This window comes from Taudactylus pleione, unplaced genomic scaffold (assembly GCF_031769625.1).
Source record: "Taudactylus pleione unplaced genomic scaffold, aTauple2 ptg000015l, whole genome shotgun sequence".
Lineage (NCBI taxonomy): Eukaryota > Metazoa > Chordata > Amphibia > Anura > Myobatrachidae > Taudactylus > Taudactylus pleione.
In genome coordinates, this window is record NW_028284417.1 from 17,978,542 (window position 1) to 17,992,893 (window position 14,352).

Genomic DNA, 14,352 nt, shown 5'->3' on the forward strand with positions numbered 1-14,352 from the left:
GACGCAGGGGAGACCCAAGCACAAGATAGGGCTTTAAGGGCTAAAGAATTAAAAAAAAAAAAAAAAAGAGCAAACCAAGCCTAGAGTAAAGATTATAAGAGGAGAGGGACTGGAAGTACATACATTAGCATGGGTGAAGTACAATCCATGGGGCATATTCAATTGGGTGGTTTTTCCTTCAGGTGCGGGTTTTTTGCTATTCAGTTAGGTGCGTTTTTTTTTCCTTAGTGTGCGCCGGGAGGTTTTTTTCACGCACCTCCAGAGCAAGCCTGATTTTTCCTAAAAAACGTTAATTTTAGGAGAAATCAGTGGGACTTGCTCTGGCACCCTGGCGACACCCCCTTAGGACTAATTAAGCAATTGGAAGTTTTCCAATTAGCTTAATTAGTCCATAATTACTTACCTTCTGCAGCGCTGTCTTCATCCAGCGTCGGGAGCCGGCTCTTCTGCAGCAGGGTGAGTATGTCAGTGTGTGTGGTGTTTGTAAGTGTGTATGTGTGTGTGACCCCCACTGCCAGTGTGCCCCCCTTGTGTCCGTGTGGCCCCCGGAATAGACGCTGGGAGAACTACATCTCCCAGCAGCCCTCACCCCTCCCACCAGCCCCTGGAGCCTCCCAGGAGCCTCCGGGACCCCTAGCAGCCTCCTCTCCAGTAAGAAGATAGAGGAGAGGCCACCGGGAGTCACGGAGACCACCGGAGAGCCCCAGCCAGGTAAGTGAAGATTCTTTTTTTTTTTTACGCGGCGCAGGGTTTTCAGAGCTGAAAACCCTGTGACCATTATTTTTGTAATTGGATACCGTGAGTATCGGGAGCACGCATACCCGCGGTATTCCTAAGTTGGGCGTAAGGTTTTTTCCTGGCTAAACCTTGAGCCCAATTGTATATGCCCCCATGCATCAAAGAATCCAAATGGTTTTAGAAGGTCGGTCATGCATTTAGATTACCGAAAGAAAGGAGGAGCTGAAATTGATATTGTAGGATCTTTCCCAAAATGGGTCAGTACCAGCAATTATACAGCCGTGTACCAGCTTCTCTAATCAATTGAAGAAGCCACAGAGGAAGGTACCCTGTCATTAAGGGAGTAAAGGATACCAAATTTAGGCCAACAGTAATATTATAGCATCCATGTGAATCAGAGTAGGAGTGTGCAATCTGAAAATCAAGGGAGTTACAAACCACCTGAGGGACCAAATGTAATAGGGTGTCAGTTTTATTAACCGTACAAACTCGCACCTCCTCGCATTTTTTTAAAGGTGCGAGTTTGTGCTGAAACTCGCAAATGTAATAGCCTGCGAAGTTTAATCCTAAACTCACCTAAATCTGCATATGTAAACGGACACCTTTTAATGCGACTAGCATTAAAAGGTGCGAGTTATACAGAAGCCATCACAGATCAGTGAGATCCGTGACAGCTTCTGTTTGTGTTTAAAAAAAAAAAAAGAATACGTGCAGCCCCCCCCCCCCCCCCTTCCCAGCTGACTCACTTATGGCATTGGTTTCAAGACTCTGATGACAAGGCATTACATAATCTTCTGGTGGCCCAGGTGACCCCGGAACAAGTGTGAGGATCACATTTTTTTCATTAGGCTTTGGCTTTTTCATCAGGGTTTGGATCCAGCTACCCCTTTCTGGCATGCTAGGGAACTTTCTGAGCTGTCAACGCTACAAACCATGAAGGGGTGAGGAAGGTGGGAAGTGGTCTCTATAGGGCAGCTATATGCTTCATGTGTACTAAAATTTTTCACTCAGCTTCAATTGAAGTTTGGTATAACCTACACTCACCTTTATAGATACCTACAACTCTGACATGCTTTGTCTGTTCAGCAGAAGCCCCCCCCCATTATTCTGTACTCTACTCTTAAAAAACTTCTGTCTACAGTTGACCCTGTCGTACGGTTTCATATGTGTATTCCTATGTTCTGCAGGCCCATTACTGTGCGGACTTGCCAAGCCTCAGATCTCAGTGGGGTGCGGATTCGGGTATTGCACAGGATGAGGTGTGGCCCGTGGCTTTAGAATGTCCACGATCATCCACTACCTTGATCCGCTTCCAACTAATTAAATTATTTATACTTCAGGAGTATGACCACCCAGCTCTTTATGTCCCAAATGTAACACTCCTTTGGGCAACTTATAGCATTTGTCATGGGATTGTCCCATGATACAGGCCTTTTTGGACAGGATACTTCAAATGGTTTGCTCCAGGGAGGTCCCTCAGGCCATCCTTACCCCTGTTTATTCCATGGGGGTGGTGGATGAAGACTGTTTAGATAAATATAGCACATTCTTAAATCGATGCTTGCTAAAGTTTGTATTGCCTGCTCATGGATGGTCTCTAAATGCCCTGTTTACTGAACTTGGCTCTCGTTGGTCAATACTACCATTGAATATTAAATATATATACATGGCCAGAAATCCTGTAAGTTTGACTGTATTTAGAAATGGCTCAAACTCATACTTCTGTCTATGGCCCATGGGCTTGTTAAATAGCAGCTCACGGAGTGTTGGTATACAGTAACGTGGCAATGTTTCCATGTTGCTATTGCTTGATTATGATATATATTAAGCTGTACTTCTCTATTCTCACTTTGTTTATGTCCCATACTACATTTTTGTATGTATTTTTGTAATATTTCCAGCCCAATGGTTGCCATTGTATTTCATGTCTCTTTTGTTATCATGTACCGACTTGCAGGTAACATTGTTTATCGTTTAGTACACTTCATGTTTTTAGTTATCTTGAATCGCAACTAAAGAATACCCAAAGATCAAACTACACAAAGTCTACATTAAAGAGTAAAATTTCTCCCTTGCCAAACTGCCCACAAAACAGTATTTTATCTTATCACCCCATGGGGGGGAAGGGGTTAACCTTAAGCAAGATTACAGGAGTTTTCAGAACTGTTAAAGATCACCTTGATTTTTTGAAATTGCTGCTCCATGCTGCGTAGACTTATCTTAGCTTCTCCATCTTTGCTTTCCAGATCTGTTTCTAATTTTTTAATTCTCTTTTCTAAGAAGGCTACTGTACTACTTTTTGCTGAATTGTCAATTTCTGCAACTGCTGTAGCAGCAAATATGAGTGCAGGTATAGAGTTGGGATGCCTTCTCTTAATAATTGCTTCCATTTCTTTAACCTTTTTACAAAATAAGAATTAGCATTATGAAACAGAATAAGCAAATTCATAAAATACAAATGGATTACAAAATGTGATACAATGCATTTATTATAGACGATAAAGGTAAGCAAAATCTGGTCTACAGAACGAAATGGGTATGTAATACCGGCTGTCGGGATGCGTCCTGTCAAAATATCGACAGAGGCATCCCGATGGTCAGTATCCCAACAGGGGTCGGGTAAGTATACTAACCCTCCCCCATTCCCCTAACCCCCCTAGTGGTGCCTAACCCTAACCATCCCTTCCCTAGGGGTGCCTAACCCCTATCCCAAAACTAAACCCCGATTTAATGCCTAAACCTAACAGTTACACCCCTCCCTGCGGCTAACCGCTAAGACGCCCCCGGCTTTTCGGGATGGCGTCTGTCTGTATTCTGGCGTCCGGATTAAGATAGGCATCGGTATTTCGACGCCTATCTTACGTACTGTGTTGGGATTCCACCTTCGGTATTTAGACTGGTGGTATCCTGTCCACCGGTCTGCTAACACCATCACCTACAAAACAAATATACATTGGGCTGGATTCCGATTTGGGAATAAAGTAAGAAAGCGCTAGTAACTGTGCACCTTGGCAAAATCATGGTGCTCTGCAAATGGGGCAGATGTAATTAGAATTGAGAAGAGTGTGTCCTAGTTCAAATCTAAATTGCAGTGTAAAAGGCTGTCCAGCATTTGTGAGCTGTGTGCAGAAGCAGCCAGTATTTACCCTGCATGCAAAAGAGGTGATTTTTGTCCCTACCTGTAAAATCCTTTTCTCACACTCAATGGGGGACACAGGGATCACACTGTGTATAGGTGGTGAGCTGGAGTCTGGGAACCAAACCGTTCATTTATTTTTTCCAGCAGCACAGGCTGCCTCTCCTCTATACCCCACATTCAACACTATAGAGGACCAGGTACGTTAACAAGCCCAAGGAATGGAGGAATAATTAGGAAGACCGGCACACACACAACTCACACACATAACTGAGTTGAGAAGTGGAACCGGTAATGATACAGAAATACCCCGTAAGCAGCTGCTTTAGGGAAGCTGCCCTGTGTCCCCCTATGGAGTCAGAGAAAAGAATTTTTACAGGTAAGAACAAAAACACACAGTTTTCTCTGTCCTCCATGGGGGACACAGGGATTACACTGGAATGTCCCAGTACTGTCCCCTTAAGGGACCATGTGGGACGGTCCTGTGCTAAGCAAAGACGCATATGCCCGAAAACCGGCGAAGGTATTAAATAGCATAGAACTTAATGAAGGTATGAGCAGAGGACCACGTGGCCGCCTTATAAAGCGGTTATTCAGAAGCGCCACGCCAAGCTGCCCAAGGTCCTGACAGCTCTAGTGGAATGAGCCCTTACCAAAGACGGGGTAGAATGATCCGCCAAAGTGTAGGCCTGGCAGACAGTCAAACGAAGCCAACGAGAGTGTCTGTTTGGTAGCTTGCCAGCCACGCTTATTAAAATCATATAAGACAGAGAATCAGAAAAAAATGCAAATGCCTCTTCTGAAGACATAAGTACGGAGGACCTTCACAACATCTAAGGATGCCTGTTACGCAGAAGTATTAGTGAGGAAACACAATTTCTTGGTTTTTGTGATACTAAGAAAAGACCTTTGGAAGATAATCAAGGTGCGTGCAAAGGACCGCCCGGTCATGATGTAAACTCAGGAAGGGGAAGCAGCAGGACAAAGAGCTCAAATCAGAAACTTGATGGGCCGACACAATGGCTAGGAGAAAAACAGTCTTCCACGTAAGCCAACGAAGATCCACTGTATCTAAGGGCTCAAAAGGGGGGTCCTGGAGGACCCTGATCACCAAGTACAAGTTCCATTGAGCCAAAGGCTGAACAAATGGAGGCTGGAGATGTACCACACCCTGGATAAAAGTTTGCACATACGGAAACAAAGCCACCTTCCATTGAAAGAGGACCAAAAGGGGCAAAACCTGAACTTGACTGATGAAAGATGAAGGCCGAAATCCAATCCGGCCTGTAAGAAGGAGAAGATCCGCGGCAGGCGGAAAGAGCAGGGATTAAAACCCAGATCTGAACAGTAGGCAAAGAAAATCTTCCAGACTTATAATAGAGTCGAGATGAAGACAGTTTTTGGGTGCTAATGACTGCCGATGAGAAACCCTTGGCCTTTAGGATCGATGTCTCAAGGGCAACTCCGTCAAAGCTAGACAGGTTAGATCTGGGTTGAAGCAGGGACACTGAAACAGAAGGTCAGGTCGAAGAGGGAGGCGCCATGGAGTGTTGATGGACAGACCAAGGAGGTCGGTGTACTAAACCCTGCTCGGCCAAACGAAAACAATGAGAATAACTGTGCCGTCCTCTACGTCAATTTGCGAAGAACTAACAGAATCATGGAAATTGGAAGAAAGAGGTAAATAAGAGGAAACAAACACCTGATCTCGAGAGAATCCACCAGAAGAGTTTCCAGATCCCTGGTCTGTGAGCATTACCTTGGCAGCTTGTGGTTGTGATGGGAGGCCATCATGTCGATGTCCGGACACCAGTGACTAAAAACTTAGGATGGAGTGCCCACTCACCTGCGTGAATGTCCTGGTGGCTGAGAAATTCTGCCTCCGAGAATGTATACCACTTACAGTGATGGTAGATAATGCTTTGCCCATTTAAAAATTATTCGCACCTCTTTCATGGCACTTCAAGTGCCGCCTTGGTTTATGTAGGTGACAGCGGTCGTATTGTCTGACTGTACTTTGACTGGCTTGTGCCTGAGTTGGAACTTCATCTGACAAACAGCCTTGTAGACCGCTCAAATCTCCAGGGCATTGATGGGAAGTAGGCTCTACTGAGCTATCCACTGTCCAGGAAAGGTCTGATGGCAAGTCACTGCCCCCCACTCCCAAAAACTGGAGTCAGTAGTGAATCCAGAAAGGGTGGCCCTTGTTCAAATGAGAGCGATGGAGCCCCCACATTAATGAGTAATTTACCTCTCTTGATAGAATTATTGTCTGAGATTTGAGGTGTAAATGGAACTTGTTCCATCTGGACAGGACCTCTAGTTGCAGAGGTCTGGAGTGAAACTGAGCATATTACACCATCTCAAATGTGGAGACTAGAGTGCCCAAGACCTGTATACAAGCGTGAATGGACACCCGCCTCAACCCGAACCTTGGCATGTGAAGACAGGAGCTTGACCAACATTAAAAACAACCCCTGAACCGAGATGTTCAGTAAGACTCCTAAGTGAAGTATTTCCTGGGATGGTGTTACAGAGGATTTCTGGCAATTGATGATCCACCCATGAGTCTAGAGAAATATCCAACAAGTGACAGAGATGGTCATGAGAATTGGGCCAGAATAAGCAGGTCATCCAAATAAGGAAGTATGCAGACTAGTGGAAGATGCAGCAGACCGAGCAGCACAGACCCAGCTGCCACAGGACAGCACTTAAAGTCCCCATAACAATAGAAATAGGAGATCCAGGGACTAGAGTATAACTGTACCAGCTGTATAGCTGTAGCAGGTGTCCCTCTGTCTGTGTGCAAGTGACGAGGAATGACGGGCATTTTACTGAGGACCAGCCCCCATCAGGAAATACAATGGCAGCATGGCGGCCTTCCCCATGTGATCCCTGTTATTCTGGCGGCAGCTGCATCATCGGTCACTAGAGCCACTGCTGCCTTCCTATGTGATTGTCGTCTGCCTGTAGAATCTAGCAGGGAAGGAGTTACCCAGATCTGCCCCTACCGCTCAGTATATGCTGCTGCCAGTGGATGATCAGGCCGGATCGGGCAGTGAGGTGCATGTCCCACACTGCTGGCAGCAGGAGAGCGGGCTTTGGGCAGAATGGTGTGGGCAGGTAGGACAAAGTGCATGAGTAGTCGTCAAGGGGATACCAAACAGACATGGGTGTCTGTTGGTACAGGTTCTCAGGGTGCCATCAACATGAACATGTTACATATATGTGTGTGCTTTCTATGACACCTGTCCTCATACATTATATATACGCATGACCCCCCCTGAGCCTGAGAAATGCTGCCATGACTGACAATCTTTGTGAAAACACAAGGAGCTACTGAAAGACAAAATGTCTAAGCCTGAAATTAGAAATGTTTCTCCCTTACTGCAAACCTGAGAAAGCGCTGATGACATTCCCTGATGGGAATGTGTACATAGACATCCTGGATGTCCAAAGACACCATAAAACTCCCCGGTGCCAGGGACAAAAATATGGAATGTAGGGAACCCATGCGGAACCTGGGAACATGGAAATTCCTGTTCAGTGATTTTAGGAGAATGGGGTGGAAGGCTCTGTCAGGTTGTTGGACCAGAAACAGGTTGGCATTAAAACCTACAACTCTCTGAAATGGGGGAACAGGGATAATAACCCGGGTGGCCAGAAAAGAACTGATGGAGTTCTGTACTTCTGTCTTCTCTGAATCCACTGGAAGACATGTGGGGAAAAGAATTTCCCAGAAGGTTAGGTATAAACCTGGTGACACTAACCCTCTTACCAAGGCATCCAGCAAGGTTGTCGTCATCCAGAAATTAGAGAAAAGCGAAAGATGGCCTGCCACACTAAGTGATCCCAGGTGGAAATGCACTTGGAAATCAAGAAACGCTTACTGGGGTGAGCCCATGCCTTCGCCCAGAGGTCCTCTAACTGAGCAGAGGATGGAAACCTCTGACGTATACTGCTGTGGCACCCTCTCTGTGTGCTGGAGCTGGGCCGGGGTCACTGACCAGTCTCCAGTACTCCAACCACCAGTGCAGGGGATCATTGGAGCAGCAGTGAGGGTGTCTGTCAGATACTGACTCACTGCCTGTTCTGAAATTAAAGTAAAAAGAAAGTAAACTGGGGCTGCTTATAGCAGTTTCTTTTAAAACTGTACCCACTCTTTGGGCATCAAATGAAAAACTGGTACTGGGGAGCCTGTGCTGCTGGAAAAAAGAAATTAAATGTTTGTTGCCCAAATTTCAGCTCACCACCTATACCCAGCATGATCCCTGTGTCCCCAATGGAGGAAAGGGAAACAATATATGTATTTGCGCTGCTTGCATTGAAACATAGTTTGTCCAGGTACACAGTTATTTGCTCTTTTTTACTTTATTCTCCAATCAGAATCAAGCCCACTATGCAGTTGATTCAATAAGGTACGAAGTGGCTCGCCCATGAGCAAGTGTGGGTCTCGACAAGAGCGGTGTAATGTGGTGTAATGTGGTTATTTAATGTAGAAGCTGTATGTACTATGGAATTTTAAGCTCGTGTGAGAAGAATAAATGACAGGTCTATGAGGACACTATGGCTGCGCATATCATGGTAAAACATGATATACCAGCATTGCCAATTTTACCCCACACCTTGAAAAATTGTGGCAGTCGGTGATGGCACACATTGCAATCATTACCCACAATTGAATTACCCCTATACTTCAGTCTACACAAATTCTCTGCCTCCTGTTATTCCTTTTTTACATTTTAATCTGACATCTCCGGACTAACATTTATGTATATTTAAATTTCAATTTGGTCTTTTGCAATTGCACAATTTCTCCTCTCCCCTGGTCCACATTACCATTTGAACATTTAATTTCAGTATCAAATTGCATAGTCATAAATGAATGACAACTACAGCTAAAACTGAAAAGTTAATCATCTTTAAACAAAACTCGACACCTCTGTAAAAGAATATAATGTTTAGTTTAGATTGATTTGACCAATTTCATCTAGAAAAGACAGCACCTAACACAAATGCAATCTAGGGTCCTTGTGAAAGTAAATAGAGAAAGGAGCTCTATTTGCTGATAGAAATTTATATTTTTACCTCTTATACATTATTCTATATCCTGTTTAGAGAACTGCAGTTTTTGTAGACATTTTTACTCTTGTGTAACAAATGGGGGTTTACATCAATGTCCTAGGACTGCCAATTAAAGTGTGACACATGAGCCATTACAAAACATTTTCTACACTAAGGGGTAGATGTATCAAGCCTTCTAAAGAGTAGAGAAGTTGCTCATAGCATCCAACAAGTTTTGAGCCAGCATTAATCAAGTACATATTATAAAATGATAGGTAGAAGTTGATTGGTTGATAAGGGCAACTTTCCTCTTCAGAACTCTTGATACTTCTCACTCACAAGTATGGGTCATGTGATGGCGTAAATTCCATTTGCACAAAGGTTCTAGAAACGTCCCCAACACCCTTATCCCTCAAACATCATTAGGATGGGAAATGCGAATTGATAACATGTTTCCTCACCTTGAATATGTACATGCCAACATGAACACTACAGCCAAAGTTGAGCAGATATGAGGTTACTGAAAAGCCTTCAACTGCTCTACAGTTGCTTTGTGCTAAACAGCATTGATAACCTTACTCATGTATTGTGCTTGTTCTGTAATCATAATATTGAACTACACACTACTGTGGCATGCACTATATAATGCACCAATTCTTTACTTTTGCACTCCAGTATCCCTCATTACCGTGTTTATGGGATCTTTTTTGAATGGTACAAAACAAAAACATTTTAGCAAAACAACAAATAGAAAACCCCCACATCTGAGTACATAATATCACCTGCCGCTCAAGATCTTGTATTCGTTTTGCATCAGCCGCTCTGTCCTTTAAACGTTTCTGCTGTTGCACAGACTGATTTCCTGCATCACATCTAAGCTTTTCAACCTTTTTGAGAGAGAAGGGAGCCATGAGAGAGTATTTAAAAAAAAAAAAAAAAAAAGGAGTAAAAGTAAATTATGATCTTATACAAGCAAATTGAATGGAACATTAATAATAAAGTTTGTGTTCATCAAAGTGCCTTCATATCTATTATATAATGCTGCTAGGCATGTGTCTAGCAGCTGCACATAATTCTCAATGGCATCCCGGATACCCAGAGACAGAAGGAACAGAGGAAAAAACATGATGGGATGAGAGGAAAGGGGGACGAAACGGGGGAGATGGAAACATGGAGTGAGTAGGGGGTAGGGAAACGAAAACTGATCTCTGTACAATAACTAGCAATCTATAAATTCACTGATTTGCACATATTCTGTTTTAAGATGACATACCTGTATCTTCAGGCTCTCAATTTGTTCATAAGCATCTCTAAGTCGTCCAGCATCTCTATCCAACAACTCTTGGTTTTCTGCAAACCACTGAAGTTTTTTATTGAGTCGGTTGATTTCTTGCTTATAACAGTCTTCCAAAATTTTAATTTCATAAGATTTATCATCTATAAAACACGCACAGGAATCTCAATAAAAAAATAGTAGCTTTGAATATATCTATACTAATATTAGAAGAATGTTGTGTCTGTTTGTTCCAAGTTAGCTAAAAACTACTGAAATGCTGCATCATTTTGTAATGGAAACTCCTAGATATAACCTGCACTTTGTTTCATCTTGATCAATCAAGTTAAAGCTGACATATATCAAAAACAAAATGTAGTGACATCAATGCAAGAGATAGGACTGGCACCATGCGCGCGGCCAGTAAAGGGTGGTTGGAGAGGTGCTTTGGGCTACAGAAGCAGTCTGTGCACAGGGCACACAGTGACATTAGTATGAATGGTGGGTGAAGGTGCTGCTGCCACCAGTCTGTATAGTGCTGCTGGTCACATGGGCCACTCCTATAACAGCGCCCCTAGGCAAAGCAAAACAACGCCTCAAATAAAAAAAAAAAATGTTGGCAGAAGCGATTTCATTGTGTGTGAAGCAGCGGGCAACAGCTAGTGCTAAATATTATCCAATTCCATGGGCACACTAGAACACTGGGGTATAGAACAAGGTGCTTGGACACTTTCAAATTATATGCTTTAACTTATACTACTACCGCTCTATACCCCAACTGGCTGCCTCTAAATTTAGTTTTTTAAGTAACAATACCAGCAAAAGGATAGAGACGGAGTATAATAAGGGAGAGGAGTGAAAGCTGTCCATACGAAAATAAAGGAAGATTACAGAAAAGTACCAAAGTCACAAATAAGTCTAATGGCGGTGCGTCCAGTGTCCCCCATGGAGCCAGTGAAATTTTTTTTAACGGATTTACAAAAATTCCATTTTCTTTTTCATTCCTGGGTGAAACTGGAACACTGAGGATATCATAAAGCTGTCCTTTAAGGGTGGGAGTGGACCTAGGCAGTGCGCAGCACCTTCGGCTGAAAAGTCGGCGTTCCTAAAGTCAAATTTGAATTGCATTTGACTGTCACTTATATGCCATCTTTACATCATACCTCTGCTAGGTGGACTCACCACCACTTGTGCTGAGCTGTCTTACTGCAGTATTGTTATGATCAGGATGTAGTCAGGATCCCAGCGGTGACCATCCCAACAGTTTCAACACCGGCAGCAGAATCCATATGGTCAAAATACCAACGAATCCAGGTGGTTTTAGGGTTAAGCACTAGGGGGACGGTTAGGGTTAGGCTGCGAGAGGGGTGGGTTAGAATACTCACTAAAATTTGTTAGGATTTTCACAGTCGGGATTCCGCTGCCTGTATTGTGACTGTCGGGATGGTCACCGCCGGGATATTGTATCCAACTCTTCTGCTCTGTCATTGTACTGCCTTTAATGCATTTTTAATGTTCATATGATTTGTGTGCATTAAAATACTTTTTTTTTTAAAACAGTAATGCACTAGATACACTTGTCTTTCATATATATATATATATATATATATATATATATATATTCTACTTCCAGAGTTCAGCACTCACATCAAACAAAATCCTTTCACAGCAATGGGGTACACATCGGCTGTGTCTCCAGGGTCCAAGGTTCACCAGCATAGATATACATTAGAAGGCTGGCACTCACCAGTAGATTGCAGCTTATTTAATGTTCAAAAGAGGCTTACATATGTAAGCCTTTTTTGAAGGTATATACTTACTAATGGAGTTCTTGTACTAGTGGTGAACTTTAACGATAGCTCTACATACGTTCACAATCAAAAGCATTACATAAGCATACACCCAAAAGGGGCTCTTTGAGAACAAGGAGGTTAAAAAATTCCAGTCCATTGGAAACAAGGGAATCCTTCCTTTCCTGTGCTGGATGAGGGTCTCCATTCACCCCTTAGGATCCATGTGTATTGTGTCACAAGTGGCGTTATTTTATTGATTTCTAGTTACTACACTATGATGTATTCCTACTCTTTTAAGATGTATTTGTGAGTATATAAAGAAGAATTCCTATTGTGTGACAACCAGAGAAATCATCAAAAACTTTACAGCTCCTACCATAGGGACCACTGATTGGGCTACATGCTTGTCATTCTGATGCTTGTCTGCAAGCTGGATGACAAGCAGCTCAGAGCTGAGATGTTGAAGGCTGACCACAGATCAATGCCTCGCTCTTTCCCTTGTTTGGAAGTCGAAAAATAGAATGTTTAGGAGAAAAAGAAGGAAGAAACAAGATATCACCATAGCTTAAGTGATAATTTTGACAAGCTCAGAGTCAAATCATACTTCCCCGAATGAAGGAACTTTGGAAGTGGTCTACCAAGAGCTCTGCCTGATTGCAAAGAGTGATGTGACAATGAAAACAGATATCCTTGTTCCAGCAGGGCATCCATCATTGGCTTCACCAATGTGCTCTACTAAAGTGCACAATTCAATCCGTGACCTCCAGACTTGAGACTCTTCAAGATGATCCAACACCTTTCAGTCACCTTATTTACCCAAGCGAAGGCTAGTATAGGCTTGTATACAGCTCCAACCGCAGTAAAGAATCACTTTAGAGTGGTCACAATCTTCTTACAGTATCTGGACTTACTCTGAGGGAATCATAATTAGGGATAGGAATTGCAGTACTAAATTTGGACAATGGGTGTAGCTACCTTTGGGGGAGATGATCATTTTACCCTTATATGTGGATAGATGGACAGCAAATGGCAGGAGAACTTTAAATTTCATCTGGAGGAACTCACATCTAATAGGGCCCCATACATCAGCAATCACAAAACCAATACATAGATTCTGCATCTTTTTCCCTGATTTAAAAATTCTCCAATCCACCAATATACACCATTACATGGTCGATATTTTTCAGTGATTTGCAGATCTTTTTAATTTCATGCCTCCACTCCCTATTAGCAGGATCTTCCCTCGACTAGTGAGGACAGCGCTGAGTCAATAAAACACTCACATCATCTCCTTGGGATGAAAGTCCAGCTCTTTGGCTGTTCCTGGAGGTGGATGGTCAGAGGCCACTGTTCCTGAGTAATCGGTGGCCCAGTGCATCTTTTAAAGTAGGGGAATAAAGGGGGAAACCTTGCTGGGCTCCCCGATGCAAATAAGTTGTCTGGATAAATCAGAAATAACTTGTGGAAGGGTTGTAAACTCAATTCAGGCTCTGCCATGTCCGCATCCCCCAGACAGGCACATGGAAATTTTACAAAAATCTTTGCCACAACATAATGGGCTGAAATGTGCAACAAACACACTGAGAAATATTGTGGCGATTAATACCCCTCAGACACAGCAACTGCAGAGAGTAATGGGAAAGAAATAGGACAAAAAAAATTATGAAAAAACTTCAAATTATCATCTTTTTTTAATTTAATAAAAAAAAACCCTTTAAAAAGGTAATTGACTGGAGACAGAAGGAGAGTCCAATAAAATAAATTTGTATAGCTGTTTTGTACATAAAAACATAACAATTACAGAATTGTCCTCATAAACCTAGCGTCTCTGAGGTGTAGCGTACAGTCTTTTTCTATAAGTTTTGCATCTCAGACACAGCAAAATACCACTCAAAGTGTAATGAGACTCTGGGTTGCGACTTTAACTGCACAGTAATTAGTTTTAAGCCCATACATAATGCAGATGTAGCAAAATATAACTTGGCTTGAGAAAAGTCGTACTCACTGCATTGTAGCACTTCGTATACAGATTCAGAAACAGTAAAGGTGAAAATAAAAGTTAAACTAGAATCTTTTATTGCTGGATGCTCATCATTCAGAGGAGTTATTGGATCTTAGAACTAAATGGGAGAATGATTTGGGGTCCCTATGCGAGGATGAATAGAAAATGTAATTGAAATGCCCACATGTATCTACTGTTTCCAACAAATACAACTGTTTATATCGCATAGGATATATATACAATACGTTTACATTTGGCGGTAGCACAAACTCTAAATGCCCTAAATGTGGGGCCGATGACTGTAATTTCTTACTTTTGGTATGGGATTGTCCACAGGTTCTTCATT

The 14,352-nt window shown here is 42.8% G+C and overlaps 1 protein-coding gene across 3 annotated transcripts in view; it reads right to left on the reverse strand.

Moving 5' to 3' along the window:
* The window catches only part of CEP162 (centrosomal protein 162), a 160,394-nt gene that overhangs the window by 26,667 nt on the left and 119,375 nt on the right, over nucleotides 1-14,352 (reverse strand). For all 3 annotated transcript variants that reach the window (XM_088470612.1, XM_088470595.1, XM_088470604.1), the window contains exons 20-22: nucleotides 10,212-10,375; nucleotides 9,721-9,825; nucleotides 2,916-3,137 (exon numbers count right to left, since the gene is read on the reverse strand). In XM_088470612.1, the coding sequence (XP_088326738.1) occupies nucleotides 2,916-3,137; nucleotides 9,721-9,825; nucleotides 10,212-10,375 (491 nt within the window). The remainder of the gene's footprint in view (nucleotides 1-2,915; nucleotides 3,138-9,720; nucleotides 9,826-10,211; nucleotides 10,376-14,352) is intronic.